General features: G+C 29.1%; 1 protein-coding gene across 2 annotated transcripts; it reads right to left on the bottom strand.

The window, feature by feature from the left end:
• Positions 1–1,778: 1,778 nt before the first annotated feature.
• LOC107163130 (proton-coupled amino acid transporter-like protein pathetic) lies at positions 1,779–20,455 on the bottom strand. Of its 2 annotated transcripts, XM_015510386.2 has the most exons (9): positions 20,109–20,455; positions 19,687–19,995; positions 18,884–19,034; positions 15,287–15,528; positions 12,539–12,623; positions 9,941–10,270; positions 8,329–8,510; positions 4,549–4,772; positions 1,779–3,789 (listed from the first exon to the last, which is right to left on the bottom strand). In XM_015510386.2, exons 2-9 carry the CDS (start codon positions 19,887–19,889, stop codon positions 3,380–3,382), a joined length of 1,827 nt encoding a protein of 608 aa, XP_015365872.2. In that variant the 5' UTR covers positions 19,890–19,995; positions 20,109–20,455; the 3' UTR covers positions 1,779–3,379. The 2 variants fall into 2 exon arrangements, with proteins under 2 accessions (XP_015365872.2, XP_089072332.1); XM_089216206.1 differs by having other exon boundaries at positions 19,687–20,455.
• Positions 20,456–20,669: the final 214 nt, after the last annotated feature.

The following is a 20,669-nucleotide window of genomic DNA, read 5'->3' as shown; positions in this document are numbered from 1 at the left end:
TGTTACGCATGCGCAAAATATATGAGTTAAATAAATTTGAAGTTATAGTAATTTATGATCGATTAGTTTAGTTTAATGTTTTGCAAACAGAATTGAGTGATAAAGTGTACCATGTTTTTTGGGACCTACGGTATATGTGTATAATCATTAATTATAATTCAGAATATCTCGTCGAACCAAACTTGGGCATTCTTTATTACTATTTATACATTTTTACTTTTTACTATAAACTATTGTTTTTTTAAAATGCTAGTTAATTTTTGGTAGGCTGAATTAATTTTTATATTTCAATTTTTTTTTTTTTGTGAAGCAAACATGACATAATTGATATAACAATAAATTCTACATTTTGCAATGAGTATTGTACAATATTACGTTTTTATTTCGATGCAAAGGAATACTCAAATTCAGTGTTTTTAAATAATAGAAATTAGAAAATTTAATAAAACTGTAGGTGAACGTCCTCTTTCAAACCTACTAAACGTATTGTGATCAAAAACGCATTATTTTATGAATAACTTAATAACATTTTTAATATTGAGATTTAAAAATATGTAATTATTTATACTACCATCAAACTCCACTGTTTGGTAACCCCTATGTACTTTTATTACTATAATACTTTATAGCCATATGTAATAGGTTCAAAACATGCTGGATAATCTCTCCCTTTGGAAAGATTCTAACTATCTAGGTGTTTTATAATGTAGTCGTATATGTTAATAAATAACCGGTTTGTTGAGAAAATTTTAAAGAAATATTCTATTCCATTTAGATTTTTTTTTTAAATAGCTGTGAATTACCTATTATTTTATTCAGAAAGGCGATAGGTACGTATCATTTACATTTCCGCTTTGGTTTTATCTTTTCATAAAAACTCATACACTCTAATTTATTCTTTGAAATAACATAATAAAATATTACCCTACCAATCGAATTAGTATCAACTACAAATATTACATTTTAATAATATTGTTATTATAAAATAGTTAATTTAATAACAGTTTAATCGATTAAGTATATTATTCAGAAATCATTAGCAAACTAGGTTTAAAATGTTAAAAGAAATTTAATACATAAAATATATGAATATATGATATATCTAATATAGGTGTAATTTAATATATTATAAGCTAAAATCTAAAACAAAATATACATTATAATTTATAGATATACAAAAAATATAAGTTTTACATACAAACCATGCACAAGTAAAAATATTTTTGAGCCAAAGCATCAAGTTTGAATGAAATGTTTAGTAAATAAAGCTGATTTATTATACGAGTATATAATTAAATCTATTAATTATTTTGTCAATACAATTTATTTAATTCAAATAGTATTAGGTTTACAACAAACTATAATTATGAAAATGTTAAATATTTGTTTAATTTTATAATATTGAATAAATATAAAATATTGTTTATCACTGTTATATAATATTATATTCAATTTAATGTTTATTAAACGAAATTAGTTAATTAGGTACTTAATTAAATACAGAAAGTTACCTGTTGGTCATCATATAGTCATTTCTTAACTTATCAGAGCTAAAAAAGAGATATGGAAACATTTTAACCTTTTAAAAAATTGAGCAATTTCTAACGGCATAAAGCATTTATAATCTACCTATATAATTTAGAAACGACCATAATATTATATACCTGTACCTATCACCTTTAATCTCTAAGCTCCATATATTAAATTTAAATGAGGCATTATCAAAAACTACCTAATTAAAAAGTATTATTTAATTTATATGATTAGCTATGAAGATGAAAATAATTATCAAGTTGTTTTTTTTTCGATAGGTTAGTAGTCTAATATTTTTGGTTACGACCAATCTTATCATTAATATTTATTTTTCCTGGTAATTTATTCTACCTTATACCTATTGACTATATAAAAGATGAATTAAAAATACTGAATTCCTATTTTTTTAAATTTTTTTTTTTAAGTAATAAGTTAAAAAAACCTTTTGTTTGTACAACAAACTTATGTATACAAGTACTGTATACTGTATACATGTATACAAGCTACTGGTCTCATTCACTCACCACGGCAAAGTTATCCTGTCATGTACAATGATTTGTGTTTACAATATGATTTAAAATATAACCTTGCGTTTTTACAGAAGTAGGTAAAGTAAACCATGCCATTTAGTATAAACGTAAAGAACATTAGGTAAGTTATAAGGAAAAACAAATAAACAATTGTTAATGCATAAAAATTTTAAGATAATTTGAGGAAATATTATCTTAACTCATCTGAAAAGAATTTAGTGTATGTTAAAAAAAGATATATAACCACTTTGGTCTAACATATTATAGTGCAAATTACAATTATTTTTTAAAAATAAAATCAACCTAATTATTATGGATTCTAAAAGAAGTTATTGCATTGACGTAAGTAATTAATTGTATCTACCTATACATATTCTGTAGTAAAATATAAGCTTCAATATACAAATTTGAGCGTAGTTTCAGATAAAAAATTCAATTCAGTTAGTATTTTTAGTGAGTAAGAAAAAATTTCAAGTTCTTCAATAAAAAAACAAATAAATTCAAGTTTTTGACAATATTCAAATCATTTTAATAGAATTTATTAGTTGCAAGTTCAGTACTGGCAAATTTGTGGGCCATTATTACAAGAAGGTTGGGGAACCTTACAGGTGGTACACTGGTACCTATATAGGTATTTTATAATAATTTAATAATTAGGTAGTTATAATATTATAAAGGCTACTTTAGGTAGGTAGATAATAGATTTATTCTAACATTGATTTTTGGAATTTTCAAACATTTATATGTACTAGCACAATTATATAAAAGGTTATTCACGAAAAATGCAGCTTTGGACAGCGATACACAATTAGGCACGATTACCTATAATTTGTTCATATAGGTTTAAATCATATTCATTATTTGAATAAATGAAACACACAATATGTGGATATATTTATATAAAAATATTATTATGTCCATATATATATATGATATACAATATACATTAATAATAGATAGAACAATTCCTGTTGTAAGTGAAACGTGTAAACAGGAAAACTCGGTAAACAAACTTTTTCAATTACTATTAATGTAAAATTTGGAAAATCCATACCTATTGATGGATATTGTAATATTGTTAGAAAATGCAGAGATACCTTCATCAAAAATTATAACTGTGAACTGTTGCAGGTGTTACCTATTGACTTTTTGCCTTAAAATATTTAGTTCCTATAATATAATGGCACAGTGCTTCAACCATTCTAGTACTTGTTTACCGGTAGTTATTATGGTTTATAATATTTAGACCCGTATATTTTTAATAACAAAAATTTTTTTTTAAATATTAAATCATCCGTAGAAGACAAATTTGTCTGTCAGATGGTAGGTTTTAATGATTCTCCAGAAGCCCTAGCGATGATGTCACGAATGTTGTAGAATGCACCACCAATCAATGCTATCAAGCCGAGCAGAAGAAGTATCAGGTTCTTCACGTGTCGTATGATTCGGCGACAGCAATTACCTCGTTTCGATGACCTGCGTTCTGCTCCACCAGCTGCAACAGCTGCCATTGTGGCTGACCCACCGGCCACTATAGCTGTCGTCCCCGATATCGTCACCGTCGTTACGTCCCAGCAGTCTTGTTCTTGACCGTCGTCGTTTTCGTCAGACCAGTACCATACAGTTTCCATTAAAACGGGCACTATCAGGCCCAGTGTTGAGAACCCGACAGAACCCACGAGCGATACGAGTGGTCCAATGTCTGGTATGGCTACGGCCACCACAACTGTAATATTTGGAGATAAATGAGATATGTTAAAAAAATTCACATGTGATGCTGTGGATGTGTGTGTGTTTAGGCACAACTAGGGTCAAATTTTAAAGTGGAGGGGGGGGGGCTGAAGAGGAGGGATCTGTTTTTTCACTACACCATTATACTGTTTTATTAAATTGGTATACTTTAAAATGGTTTGTTAATTGTAACCAATATAAAATTATTTAAATATTCAAATACATATAACATATATAATTATCTATATTATAAGAATAAATCGTGACCTTGGAGCCGAAAGCATACATTTCTTTCTAAAACATAAAGTTTATATATTTCTCTCTGTCGCTCTTCTAAACAGCTGATTAAAGTTATTTTAATATTCCGTTTTGTGAGCAGTCGTAGATGTTTATTTATTTATTTACTATCATTTTGAAATATAAAGCCTGAAATTCAGCATCATAAACATTCGATTTGGAAGCGTTATTAATAAAGCGTGGCAAATCGGTGGATATGCTGATGATATTGTAATAATAGCAAAAAATTATAGTGCTACGGGGGAAGCCTATTCTAATATTAAAATCAAGTGAAGTTTTATGGGATTAAAAATTAGTACAGATAAAACTAAAGACATGGAACTATCTGCAGTGGAAGCGCGGCGAAGGCTAAAGGTACAAAACATTACAATCGTACACTTCAAGTTCGAACATACGGCATTCGAACACATGACCCTCATACCACAGCAAGTACATGGTATATTATATTCATGCTTACTGGTGCCGAATATCAGGATGAACCGCATGCTATAGTAGTAAGTCATTAACTTTGGTGAAGAATCATCATCTTTAACTTCATCGTCGCTGTCAGTAGATCCACCCATGGATTTAATGAGCTTGTTACGCAGTCCCTGCCACGCCAGGTCAGCGGTGACGGTCAGCTGAAGTCCATACGTCAATAGGATGCCCAAAGCGATCATAAGTTTTATGACTTCTGACAAACTGACATTGAAAACACAATAATATTATAATATCATAAATCGTCATCATTAATATAATAACCTAAACATATCTTGTATTAACATTAACAATAACTTTAACTTAATTGCGTAAAAGACTACTATTAGCGTTAACAACGATAGCAGCCGATTGTGGATTGAAATAAGTCATATGGGCCCACTCCCTCTTAGTGCTCTGCACGGTGCGTTTTAGGAACCGGACCAGACTTTAAATTTTAACAAAATACTAAAGTCGGACTGGATCTTATTTAAAAGTAACAAGAGGACCAAATTCAGACCAAACCCATGGCTACATATTATTCATAGATCAAATCGCACCAATAATTAAATTAAATTTGATAGAGTACACTGGAATCAGATTGCTGGTTCAATCTTAAAACATTCTAGACCGTAAAAATGTATTAACTGGACCGGGCCAGACCGTAGAAGTGTATGGATCTGACCCTAAGTTTAGCGAGAAATGCTCAAACTAGATCATATAAATTTATTTTATATTAGACTGGACCGAACTGTATAGCTTAGTCTGTGTTTTTTTTAAATGTGCTTTGTGTGATGTTAAACATATTATGTGACGTATCAGTGTTGAATTGCCTACATGTGGAGCCACATGTGCGAAACATCTAATAATTCATTAAAATAAAGAAACGTTTTTCTTAAAAATATCTACATACTTTTTTTTTTGATTATGTCATGTTTATTTCCTTAAATAAATGATCTTTTCAATTTTCATTCACATTCTCTATGTAAAATAATTTCGATCTTTCATATTTGCCAGGTGTCTCTCGACGGCTCACTTTTTTTTACTCTTCGCTATAGTAGTCCTACACATCAATTATTAAGTAGTATTTTTCATATTTAAATGATGATTTTTTTCCAACGTGTTTACACTATTTTACACTATATGTATTTATTTAATCGTTGTTGGTAAATTGTTTGATATTTTAACAATTGAACTATTTGATTAACCCATTGAAATAAACTATTCTGAATAATAATAACAAGACTGTCAATATTAGAGTGGTCAATTAAAAAAAGAAAACGGTATTTTCCATAAGCTTACAACAGTTTAAAATAATGAGCGTATAACGGACTTGTTTCGTACACTGATAAACGCATTTAAAATAGCTATAACAAAAATTATTTAATGATCTTAAATGATAAAATTATATATATATATATATGTGATTATGTAAAATTATTTTTTTTAAATAGTTGTCATAAAATGTAACATGGTTTAAGTAAACAATTGGTGGGGGACATAGACGAAACTACGGGGGTCAGGCCACTATGGCCATAGCCTGACCTAATACCAACTGGATAATATACTGACATAATACAATTTTAAATTTAAATAAAAAAACTTATTTTATAATTAGAATTTTTTTTCATATTTTTCATTTGGCCTGCCCTAATACAATTTTCTAGTTTCGCCTATGGTAGGGGAATATTAGTACATGGAATATACTAGTATAATATATTAGAATATACGTAGTATATTACATTGAAATTCTAAAGAAGAATCTTATGCCTAATGGAAATATTAAAAACCAAAATCTAAATTATGTAAATCGTCTTCAACTGAGTTCAAGGACTACAGGTTTTTAATATTTTTTTTACCTGCCTAAGTTATTATGGTTTGGTCTTGGTGACAATATTTTAGAATGTTTTAGTTTTATTTATCGTCAGAGTCATAGTGGATACATAATAATTAATTCTATAGGCATAACCAGAAACGAGTAAACGACTACCTATACTCATTTAGATTGTAGTAAATACGGAAAGTCTATATTATGATATTAAATATATTATACAACATTACAGTTTATATGCAACGAAAACGAAAAATCACCTCTCTTTCTTCGCATAGTATACAAAGTGGGTCATATAATACTGACTACACTAGTTTCTCGTCAAATTTGTAATCAAAAAATTAAAAATTTTCACATAAATTAAGTACTTATAACAGAAAAAACTTGCAAAGTTGAGCAGCATTAATGGTTTATTAAGTTAAAAATAAATAATGGAGTTTTTTAACTTATTAACTTAAATATTAATAGAAAATTAATAATAGTTAATATTTAATGACGAATAAGTAAATTAATAAGTATATGCAAACAATTTTATAATTAAATTTACATATGTAAATTAAACACAAATTTGTCAAATTATTTAATATAATAAATCAGAAGAAGCCGTAATCACCCGTATAAATAGCACATGGAAATGGCAAAGGCCATAAACCCAAACCTATTCTTATGGGTTGATAAGTTAAGTTACTTAATTTTTAAGGCAATTGACGTCAATTTTATTTTATCCCTAAAAATACGCTCCACGGGAATACTGATTCAGTCCTATAGTATCCTCCTAATTATTTTTAAATTATTAAGTAACTTTAAAAGTGGCCATTTTAATTTTTGTTTATTGTAGAGGACTTATATCAGTATATTATAATTTGTACAGTTTTTTTTTAATTTTCTACTCATTACACTGCTGCAGCTTACATTGTTTCATTATTATCTACTTTTCACTATACTTAGTTCAAACTACAATCAGAAATGTGGGGAACAAGGTCTAGGTATTTATCACTTACTTATTTTGAGTATCTACTTATGTACCTGTAGTATTTACCTATGTTGTATTAATTTGTTGAAACATTCATCCAGGAAATTATGTAAATTAATTAACAAGACCACATACATTGAGAGTATATTTACAATAGAAAAGACGCAAAATATAATATAAGTACTCCTTTATAAAAAATATAGTATAATTTATTTAATAAAATTGATTTATTTGTATGTATTTTTTATATATTTTTTATTTATGTTTGAAGTATTTGCTTTATAAAATATAACTACATATTACTATATTAAATAATAAGCACATTAATTAAGTACACTAAAATATGAATTTAAATGATTCACGAATTTAAAATCCGAATAGAGTTCTTTAGTAAATGCTGCTGGTTTTAAAATGCATTTATAATATTTTATGTATAAAAACAGAGTTATTAATAATAATATTACTAAAATAACTATTATTAGTAGTATTAATAAATATACAATCACAACATGGTAAAATGTTCTAAAAAAAATTAATGTTTTGAGTTATTAACCTAACGTTTGTTTATCTAAATAAATTTTATCTAAAAATTGATTAAGAAACTAATCGAATCCACTCTGTATAACCTACCTAACCTGCTCTAACTGCGTAGTACCTTAGACCGCAAGCTGGTGCAGCTCTACAGGTAGCTGAAACGGAGGAAATATAATACGACACATTCTTACAATATGTGGCAACCTGGAGAATGGTTTTGTATGCAGTTTTGGAAAGTATTTTTAAAGAAACGCCGTCGTAGAGAAACAGATTTTAATCGTACAATAATATTATTATTATGTTTTAGATTAGTGGTTTTCTTTATTTAATTATTATTTTTATTTTATTTGATTGCATATATTTTACCAATATTATAATAATAGTATGGCACATATATTAAATTTTAATTTGACTAAAACAGTAAAACGCATATAGGTACTAACCGGTTGTCCTGTGGGAGATTAAGCGATATGCTACCTGCGCACTGATCTCCGTAACGCAAATACCCGAACAAGCCCAGCACGCTATTCATAGCGATGATTACCAGCATGGATTTGTGCAGCGTGTAAGCAGGTGGTCCGGTGAGTTCCAGCGGTCTCTTCATCGCGTTCTCGATGTGCATCAGCTTTTCGTGTGTTTGACAAGGACCGAATGATGACACGAGTGAACCAGCACATGTAAAGAGACGTAATACGTTAAGCCATGTTATCATACTATAGCCTATAGGCTTATATTAAATGCATAATAATGCGTGTGTAATATTAAACAATTTTATATTATATTATTATGTTCCTGCATAGCTAGGTGGCCGATATTTTTACTTGGTCAAGTTAAATTATTACCGATTAGGATACTTCTCGCCCTTCCTGATTAAAAATAGTTAAAAGTTTTTAAAAAATTTGTATTTTCTTGACTAAACTAAGAATTAAAAATAAGCAATTGTTTTAAAAGTTTTTGTTAATTCGAAAAAAAAATGTTCTTGTTTTGCGAAATCATAGTAGATTATAATATCATACGATCGTACATTTGTCGTAAAATGTTTGTTGTAAAATGTCCATATTAATAATTAATAGTAAATATTAGATCAAATGCCTTTTAAAAAACTTTGAAACTATATTAAAAGGACGCCACACCAAAAAAAGTTATTCAAGTTTTAAACAATTAATTTTTAAACTATCAGAACTCTTTTCGTACACTTTATAGTCTGAAAATTTCGTTTCTTAGTTATGAGAAACTATTATTATTATAACTATAGCCTTCTCGGTTGTTTTACGCGAAAACATTTTTTGTTATGTTATTGTACGTTTGTAAGATGGAGACAACACATTGAGGGGATGTGGTGTCCTCTAAATAAAAGATGGAAATCTACAACGTACTATTAATTGTTGATGGTCATAGAAAAAATCATGGTGAATCGATTGGCATCCTAATAATGAATCAAAAGTACTATTCAAGTCAAATTTCTAGTCAAATCCACTGTTCCAAATTACAGGTTTATCCAAAACAAACTTTTTGCATACCTAAAAATAATATTTAGACAGTCAAAACGTACCTACTGTTTCCAGTTTTATGACAAAACATACTCCATATGATTTTAAAAAATGTTTTATTACTCGTGTTGAAAGTATTGATATGAAAAAAAAAGTTAATTCAAAATGTAATAAAATTTTATTAAAAAAATAGAATCAAATTTAAAATTAAAGTTAAATTAAAAATATAATCATAGCATATTAAACACGTTTCAATCGCTTTGAATATAAATAATATATTATTAAATGATTTTAAAAATTGACTACCTTCAAAATGATGTGTGTATAAAATTGTTTAAAAATAGTTTTATTTTTATATATTGTTAAGATACAAAAAATCATTTCTCCCGAAAAATCAGTATTTTTATGGTAATATGTTTTAGATTTGCACCCCTCATTTATGAAAATAATATTAGTTTTTAAAAGTTTGATCGTATTTGTATAATATACTTATTACAACAAATTAATTAAAACATAATATATATTATTTTATATATATATATTACTAACTATAGGTAACTATTACCATTCCAACGCCCTCCAATGAGCACAAGGAACTGCCGGCGAACAGCGTCCACCGGGTGGCCGGCCACACGATTAGCTTGGCTTGTTCCTCGGGCGCGAGTTGATTCGATCTGTCGTCACCGAATAAAATGAAGTAAAACACAGCCAAAGTGCCGGAAAGCATGCAAAAGTTGGCGGCCACTGAGAACGGGACTAGGAATTTGATCAACCGGACCATACCCACGGGGATGATTAACACCGAGACAAATATCGGGTACCAACGAATGGACAGTCCATGCATCAAATGACCCCACGAGTCCACAGCTGCGTCAGTGGTATAATGGTCGACGAGCTAAAACATGTCCGAGCGTGGGGCGCACACGGTGTAAATTGCGTTACGAAATTATTGCACATTTTTATAAATGTTAATGTTTACAGTATATTGTTAATTATTTGTAAAAATAATAGTAATGAATTACTCTGTAACCCTTATCCCTAATTCAATATTGTGTAGTATGAATATTTTTGTCCCGTTTTTTTATTGTAACCAATGGCAAAAACTGAAAAACATTATTTTATTTTTAAAAAATTAAAAATATTCATATTATGTACTACTTTTTGATAATATAAAAAAAAAACAATTTGAAATTAAATGAATATAATCATTTCATATTTTCAATAATACAGCAAATTATATAAATTTTTTTCTTAAATAGCCAGTTTAGGTACATCCAAAAACAAACACACTAATTGTTGATAATTTTATTTTTTCCTACGAGTTTTCAAATAACTTCACTTAGATCTTTATTGTATTCTAAACACATGTTAATTTACGGCGCTTACCATTACCTCAATAACAAGACCCAAAACCGAACAATACCACACACAAAAATAGTAATCCACACAGATTTATAGAAAGATATATTATTCTAATTCCACTCAAAACAAATAGTACGATACTGCATAAATTTATTAAATATGAAAATTTATAAAACATATTATATAGAAATAAATAATTGAAAATAGCATCTAAATGGTCATAATTTGTAGTAATATAGTATAATAGTAATAAAAATACAATTACTGAAATATAAATATTGTAGGCACCTATAATGGTTTAAAATTTAAACTTGTAATTTTTTATATTATATTCCATTATAATATATTGATTTTATTTTAAATCTCACGTACGATGGTTCATTCATCTTTTGCAGATAAAGCTTAATAATTTTGCTGTAGATTATTGTCGATAATCGTCCAAAATAAACGTGTGCAGTCATGGGATATCCAATATTTTTGAATCTGCGTGTGGTTTTTTCCCATGCGTATTTTGCGCGTTTGTGTGGTTATAGGCGACGCTCTTAATTAAAACTACTTACATTTAAAGTGAATCGTAGTTAAAATCAAACTAAGTCTCAATGTTTAAATACACGAATACACTATAAAGTATTAATATAAGTCATTAACGACATTAACTATTAGTTATTACAATTATAGTATAAACTATAAAGTATACTCTAAAAATGTCAAGTACTAACGAATAATACTTTTAAATAATTACAACAATATAACTAACATAGTTATTATTGCTTATTTAAAATGTAAAATTATCCAAATTTGAACTAAAAATAAATATTTAAAAAACTGTGGTTGTATAGTTTCTAAATTTTTTTAATTGCAGAATTAACAACTTACGTGAAACCTTGTTTTAAATATTCAATTCTTAAAACGTTAAACGTTTTATAAATTTTTAACAATTTAATAATTTGTAAATTTTCAATTAAATACATTTTGTCAAAATTTTAACTTTAAACAGTTATAAAAAAAAAACGTGTTAATGTATTTTTAATATTTTCCAACTGCTTTATATCAACTTATGGAGAACCTTGTATTCAATTTTCAAGCGTTTTGATCCAACAAATAAAATCTCATTGAAGTGTATGAAATAAAAAGCTTATAAAAGGAAATTTCAAATCTGCATTAATTACCTAAAAATTGTTGAAATATTTTGAAAATTCGATCATGTATAGAAAATACTATTATTGAAAATTTCAAGTATCTACCTAAGATAATTTTTTTTAGAGTTACACCAATATCTAAAATCGATTTTCTCAAAAACCTATTTTGCATAAAATTTCCCATTTTTCCTAAATTTTTTTGTATCTCCCGGCGCTATGAAAACCACTTGAAATTTTTTTAATTTTGACCTTTCAATGCACCAACTTAATTCACTTTCTAACCGAAAAAGCTACAGAAGTTTAAAATCGAAACATTATTTTGACAACTTATCGTGTATACAGGCACAAAAAATAAATAAATTAAAACACACTGCATTATTGTAAAGTCAATATATTCATCGGTTTGCTCAAAATCTTAATAGGTCTATCAAATAGCTTTTCTCATGTGTTGATAAAAATTGATATATAAAAACCAAAAATATATTAATCGTTTTTTATAACCTATAGTAAAATATTATATAATTGTAGATATATAAAATTATGGTTCCAAAATATTCACACTACATCTATAATTAGGTCTATAGAGATCCAATGAATGAACATAATATATTAATATGTATATATATATATGTATATCCAGACCCAAATAAGGTTACACCTACCTGCTTACACGTACTTGACACGATGCACACATATATGATGTTCACCCCGTAATACGTGACCACCAGGGATATACTTGTAAATTTTCTGTTATCAACAATATTAATGTTGTGGTTGCGATTGATGGAACATAAAAAACATTTTTGTAGATTAATACATTTGTTTTGATATTTATTGGCTGACCTCATTAAAATATATTATCTTAAACTTAAAAAAAAAATTACAGTTAAAGCTTTTTATTAGCATCAATATGCAGTATCACAATGGTTAACACAATGTGTCCTAAATATTATTATTATTTTACTGCATTGCAGCAATGAAAAGTAGGTACACAAAAGCAGTATGAATTTCAATGAATCAAAGTAATTAATCTTTCAGAATCTCTAATCTAACATACGCATATACCTACTAAAGACAATGTATTATTATTATATACATATTATTAGTTTTTTTAATATTTGTATTACTTTTTGTTTATTTTATTGACTAAAAATATATTACCTGATCAATTTATTTATCATCATGGTATCGTGTATGTGATTAATTTTTCATTATTTATGTATTTTTATGGACCTACCTAACAACTTTTATTACCTCTCAATAAAGCACTAAGGTTCAATAAAAATTTGTTTGTACCATTGTTCATTGGTATGCTATTTCTAATCGCTATATCAATTACCTATAGACGATAGGCCTATGGATCTAGGACATTTTGGAGTGGCCGTTTTGGCATGAAGCCATTTTGACGTGAAACCGTTTTGGCGTAAATTCTCAGGTTATTTAAAATAAAATTATTTATTATTATTTATTCAATTTAAAAAAATTCAGTTGATTAAAAAAATTTAAAAAATCTAAAAAAATACAATTGACAATTGATAACTGATAATAAATTAAAAAACTTACTAAAAAAACATTATTATTGTAAAGAAATATTATGTGCTACACCTCTTAAATATGTTAAAATGTCTCGTGTATCTGTTTCTTGAACTATTTTTAATAGACGTTTATCTGTGTCAATAATTTCTTGAGCTTTTTAGGGGGACTCTTTCCTGATTCCAATTGAAATAAATAAGTATCTCTTCCAGCTTGAATCTTTTTTAAACACGTTATAAATGATCATAATGTTGGATGAACCATTCCCATTTCAATTTTTTGTCAGATGAAAGAAACAACCATAAATAATAATATTTGGGAAATGTTTTTTCATTGCATTTATAACAGCTAATTCAAAGTCTAATGAAATTGATGTAGGATTTAATCAAGTACATAGATTTCTTAACATTTGAAAAAGTTTTTCATACGTTTTTGTATATTTATCAGGCAGTAATGCATATATATAATATATATATATATATATATAATAGGGTGTAGTACACCATTTAAATATTCGGCAAGTATGACTTATTATAGTACTTATAATGGTAAATTAATTAATATAATAACCTGAGACACTTACGCCAAAACGGCTTCACGTCAAAATGACTTCATGCAAAAACGGCCACGCCATAACGGCCGCGCCAAAACGGCCACGCAAAAACGGCCACGCCAAAACGGCCACGCCAAAATGTCCCATTTCGTAGGCCTATTGTTATTGCTTATGATTAGTCATTAGTTAGTATTCGTACCTCAAGAACGTCGTATGAGAAATTTTTTATCTCATAAATTTTAACGAATTTTAATTTTAATGCGCCTAAATCATATGGAAAAATTAGGAATTTTTACACTTCACATAGTTTAAAAAAATAATCTAAGAGTCAACATATTATCAGTTGATACAAATTAAATTCTAGCCGTTGGCAAATCATATACTTGACCTAACCCCTCTTCTCCCCCAAAAAATTGTATAATGGTGGCCCTTCAATTCTCTTTCCAAGTATTTAAGACAGACAAATAAAAAATAGGTAGTTTTGCACATTAAGATGGGCCCTCCCTGCATAAGTTGCCTTCGTTTTACAAACGTATAACATAGCATAATATTGTACATTCAAAATAATACATTAATCAAGGTTTTTTTTTAATAATTTAATTTCGAAATAAGTTATAAACAATTGTTTACAAAAAAAGAAAATGTACAGTTTTAAAATGCTCATAATTTGCATTTATAAATAAAAATTAACAAAGGCCTCCGAAATACCCTAAAATATTATTTTAACTTGAAATTTTATAGTCTATCAATTCAAAATTACTATTTTATAATTTGTTAGTAATATCAAAAATATAGTGATTATTTAACAATTATTATATAATTATTAATAATTATATAACAATTTTAATGTTGTACGTCCGTAAGACGATGCCAACACATGTTGGTATGGTAAATAATTTCGAAAAATATTAAAATATTTATAGTTGATTGCATCAATGAACATATTAAAGATTAGTCATTGCATAATGAATGATCAGTGATTCTCACTTACAAATGTCACAAATATGCACTTAAATACACTATAGAGTGACCAAGCGATACGGCTTACATCAATATAATTTCTAAAGTTATGAGAATTGGTCAGCCTCGTATTCATAAAGATAAATATATACCTAGTTTATATAAAGGACCAACATATATTTTCATCAAAACTGTAAATTTGTTACTTTATATCTATAAATTATAATATTCTAGGGTAACCACAGTTGCATAAAGTTTCTGGGATGTCAATGGAATTACGGCCTTTCATTACCAAACCCTTATCACATCGTCAATAAATCAAGGTACAGATAATATTTAATTATTTATATGGTGATAAACGTACCTGGCAAATGACGCAAGATGAGCGAACCGGCCACAGGCACGATACTTGAACACAGCGGCCACAGTGTCAGGATAATCCATTGGAGGCAGAACTAACTGATTGCTGTTCCGCCGTTTTGGTGGCAGCTTACTATCATCTTTGTCATCAACTTCTCCATTGGCCACCGCGTCGTTCTTACCGTTCTGTTCGGCCAAGATGATGTCAACATATTTGCCGGACCGCAATGTCTGCGAGCACATGACCTAAATCGTAAAAGAAAAAATCAAAACTATAAATTATAACTCCAAAGTTCCTTTGAATTATTAAAAAAAAACAGAACTTGTCCTACTAAATATATTAAACAATAATCGTTTGAAATATTTATGAGTTTGATAATATTTATAAACAACGATTTTGATTATTTTGTTGTTGTTCACAAAATTATATTCATAGAGAAACTACATAAAATTGAATATAAATTTAACACATTCTTTACAGTGACCTCGTTAATAATGAATATTTTTACACCTACTATACAGCAGACAGAATTTTCCGAGTTTTTAAATGTATTTGGGTGAGGCCTTTTTGAACGAATTCTTAACTAGGTAATATAATGACTTAGTTTAATTTCCTAATGTTATTTTTAAGTTTATCATTATTCTTGCTTCTATGTTATTTTAGCCATTGTATCTAATACATTAATAAATAATTATTAGACAACATACCTATCTAATGAGCTAAACAATTTATACCGATGGAAAGTAGTATTTTACTTAATAACGGAAAGCTGAAAACAGAACAAAAATCACTGACTCATAATTCACATTTAAAATATAATACTATTATAATGTTATGAAAGGTAGGTATATAGAAAAAATTGTGTTCATTCTGCTGATTTATAGAAGATGTTATATGTACCTCATCACGGAGGTCATAATAATAGATGCATTCAATTTGGATTTAATGTTAGTTCATAGCATACGAAAATTGATTCTGAGCGGAGACTATTTGTTAGTTTATATTACTTTCATTGTATATTTATATTTCCATGATAATAATTTACTTTAGTATTATGAATACATTTTTTCAAAAATATAGTATTTATTATTATAATAGTACATATCTATATACGAGTATTTATATTTAATTATTTTTTTAATTGATTGGTACTTATTAACTTATTGTAATTAGATGTGAATAAGTAATGGTGGTTCATGGTATAAATAGGCGATACCTTAAACTCATAATGCAAATCTAATGTTGTTTATAAACGACTGCCTATGTTTATAATGGCATCTAATATCTAAAACAGTTATGTTTAAAATGTAATTGTGTAGCTATGTATAATAGAACCTAATAATATAGCCATATAGGTACATAAAAGTTTTAAATAATATGTTTGATTGTTTTAGTAGTATTTTGTAAATTATTTTCAAGTTTTAGAGATTAAAATTCATAATTTTTAATGAAAAGGTAATACAAAGATCTTCAAAAGTTATTATAAGTTTATTGTAAAATTTACTAATATTAGACAATTTTCATGTAAGATCATTTTTCGCATAGATGGCACTTGGTGGGGGGGGGGGTCATGAGGGGGCAGTTGCCACCCCAAAAAAATCTTTAGGGTGGCAAATGTATACTTTTGCCCTCCCCCCAACAAAAAAACCTATTATTTCAATCCTTTATTAATGAATCGTAATTCGTAATAATTGAATAATCGAAATTCGAATATTGATAAAATGATAATTATTTTTGAATTTAAACATTGTTTTGTAATTCAAAGTAAAGTTTAAAGTTATTTTTACAAAATATATAGATATGTGTAAATCTAAAATGTGAATTATTATTCAAATATTCATACCCCAAAATACAATTGTTATTAGTTTGAAATATCTCCTAATATTTTAGCTTATATTTTTAAATTATTATACTTTATTTAAGTAAATTAAGTTAAAAAACTTTTTTACTGAAATCAATTTTGGTGAAAATACACTTCATACAAAAAAAAAAATTAAATCAATGTTGAAATTTTTTTGGGGATGATTGGGTTATGAAAGTCAATTAATTGTTTGCCCCATCCCCTGGAATCATCACCAAGTGCTGCCTATGATTTTTCGTTTACGTAATAAAAGGATTACAAATTTATTTTTCATTAGAATCAATTACTACATAGACTGTTTCAGTAACCTAATCACTACTATAACAAAATACATCCAAGGGCGTAGCCATGAATTTTCAAGGGGGGGGGGGGGGTGTTACGAAAAATAACAACTTTAATAGAAAAATAAACCATGAATATAGTTATAAAAAAATAAATCGTATCTCTGTATACTAATATTTGAGTATAAATATTATAAATTCGCTGATATTGATGTAATTATACCTATCTATCTTGATTTGAAAATAATAAACGTGATTACCTATTAACAAATAGCTGTAAGCCATACGGCAACAGCATACACCATCATAGTTCGTTTTACCAATCTTTGATATTATATTTTTATAAAATATGAGCATACCTATTGTTATGTCAAATGTCAATTACATATGTCACTATATAGTAATAGTTACGTTTCCGTATGGGGTGTATGGTCATTGGTCATATTGTAAAATAATTTTTCTTGCCCTATATCATTGTATGTATATTATAGTAAATAAACACGGTCAAGGGTTTTGTTACTACACTTACAACATCTCCCCCCATCGCTACGCCACTGGGTACAACATAACAAAAATCGAGCTAGTCCTCTGGTTTAAAATATTCTTTTCAAAAGCTGGGGGTGTAGTTGTTCCTATCAACCCTTCCGTATTCTTTATTATTAGTCTTTTGATAGATATATTATTATCGTATATTCTATTCATAATTTTGAAAATCTGATCCACTTAAAATTGAGGGGTAGGTCAAATTTCTTGCTGGGTGGGACACGGGAATAGGGCTAAAAATAGATGGGGTTTTCTCAACGTAGGCTGAGTGTGAGTAAGTCGAAAAGGTCTCATTCGATCCGTTAGATAATGCCATTTAGTTTCTACAATGGAGCAGTGTAGTGTCGTTCACCGTGTGTTCGCGTACGACTCATTTGTCAAAAACAACGAATTGATAGTGAAAGTACAGCGTGCATTCAGAATTGTTTTTAACATTAGTCGGCACGGTGCGGTTCCCGATCGGCAAACAATTATGAGATGGGTCACTGCTTTTCGAACAATGGGAATAATAAAATTACAACAAGCCACCTGGCCTCGTAACAACTCCCAAAAATACGGAAAGGGTAAGAGCCGCTGTTCTCCAAAGTCCAGAACGCTCGGTGCGTAAATAAGCTTAGGCTTTACAAATTAAACATGCTTCCGTTCGACGCATCATCAAACGTGAATTGAACTTCCATCCTTATTAAACTTAAAAATTTTATCATACTTGTGTATGATAAAATATTAATAAAATAATTGTACGTCTACAACATCATGAGTTATATCTATTTGTTTTTGTCCCTAATTCCGTGAACCCCCCTGTATTTCGTATATCTATCTTTTAAGTGTGAAAACAAACTTTTATACACTTATTCTGTTTTGAATTTTATCGGCCTGAATACGTTCTACGGATATACTCTAAGCACGTATACTCACTATGCACGACATCATGTTTAATACTGAAATGCCTAGTATTACGGTGCCCACGATGCCCATCACTATGCCGATGTTATGAAAGGCTTCGGGCATGGCCAGAAAACCTCCACCGATGGTTGCCTTTACCATATGCATAAGTGCTTCGTTGTTGCTGTGTGGAGATTTCAGTACGTCCGTCAAATACCGAGAAAAAACCATGAAAAGATTAGATATATTATGTACCGCACATAAAATCACATTCTAATTTTCATTTCATTTTTCCAAATAACATTGGACAGAAATCGATACGGTGGTACTTAGCACCATAATTTTTGGAGCAATATCTCGACTTGGTACCGTTTTCCATTCAGTGTGCGTGGAGTGCTATGCACATCAGGATCATAGCCAAAAATAGGTAAATAAAAGCATTGGCATTACCCAATGACTGCCCTAAGTGGAATGACCCAGGTATTTTGGAACGAGTTACTTTGTATAACGGCATTAAAATGGCGATTGTCTCCCTCCTCCTGATAATATGATCTAACTACCTTTAGTGCCAGGTATCATGCAGCAAAAATCTTAAAAAGGCCGTTATATCAACATGTCTTTGCCTAACCAAAATATAACACAGTAGATTTCACGATCAGAAAAATCCGTTTTACTCTGTAAGTTAAAATATTTCTAAAGGCGAAGAGCAGCTTTTCTTTTCTTTTACTTTAATTTTGAATCAAGTATAGATCATTTCAAAATTGTAAATTTATAAATAAACTTTAATCAGGCACACAATACTGACGATATAATAATGATGAGTATAATATACTCACGATATCTTGTGTTTTTCGGAGACCGGGATGCCGACGGCTGCGGCCGACACCACTGACGAGGCGTTGGACATAAGACGTGAGTGTCGGCGCCGACGACGCCTCATCTCCGACGCCGTGGGTGACCCGATAGCTATTGGTACTTCCGTACACTTCCTAATGACTTTAAGCTTGGGACTCGTGGTCTGTGACTGTACCTCCACCATGGCGCAGTGGTTTACCGGCTTCACAATTTTTGGTATGTATGTTCTCCGGTTGCCGTTGCCAAGCCGATAAGACTCAGGTCACAAACTTTTGTACGCAATGGAGTCCCTTATATGATTATAACAATAATAATAATAATACTATCGTTGAAATGCAGGTTATGATGCTTGCCAAACGAGACAGGCGTCCTTCACGTAAACAGTAGCCTACGCGAAACTTACTATTGACGATAGAAATGTATCGAAAACGCAAAAACAATGTAATGTCATGTATTATTATACGACTTGGTTTATATAAAGGTTACCGGCTGGTTCTAACAATGTGTTCTATACATTATATTATATGTACACACCGTATTGACGCCACGAGAAAACAACACCATCGATTATATTATTTTTTGGTTACAAAAAAAAAAAAATATGATAACAATAAAAGTAATAATTCAGTCAGCCTGGCTGTGAAAACCAAGATGAATTGTGTCGTGTATAACGCGTTAGGTCGAGTGTGATGTTAAAACCACCGTCGCGGTCGGTACAGTGCGTGTGTTATCGCCGATCCAAAAAGGTTATCGCCAAAAATCCCGGCCAACAGGTATATATCATGGCAGGTTCTATCACATAAGTATGTGGGGGATTTTTCACGTTTGTTTGTTTAATACGATGAAAGGATTTACAGCGACTTTGTCTGTGAAGGTAAGAGCGGGGAGATTAAAAACGAAAAAAATAAATACCGATAAATCGATCGTATCCGGATACTTACTGGTTAATCGTCTTATCTAACAG

The sequence above is a fragment of the Diuraphis noxia genome, unplaced genomic scaffold (assembly GCF_037042655.1).
Source record: "Diuraphis noxia isolate RWA-SAM2 unplaced genomic scaffold, SU_Dnox_SAM2 contig0001, whole genome shotgun sequence".
NCBI classification, from domain to species: domain Eukaryota; kingdom Metazoa; phylum Arthropoda; class Insecta; order Hemiptera; family Aphididae; genus Diuraphis; species Diuraphis noxia.
The sequence above is the reverse complement of the archived record's forward strand: the minus strand, read 5'-3'. Positions and strand labels throughout refer to the sequence as shown.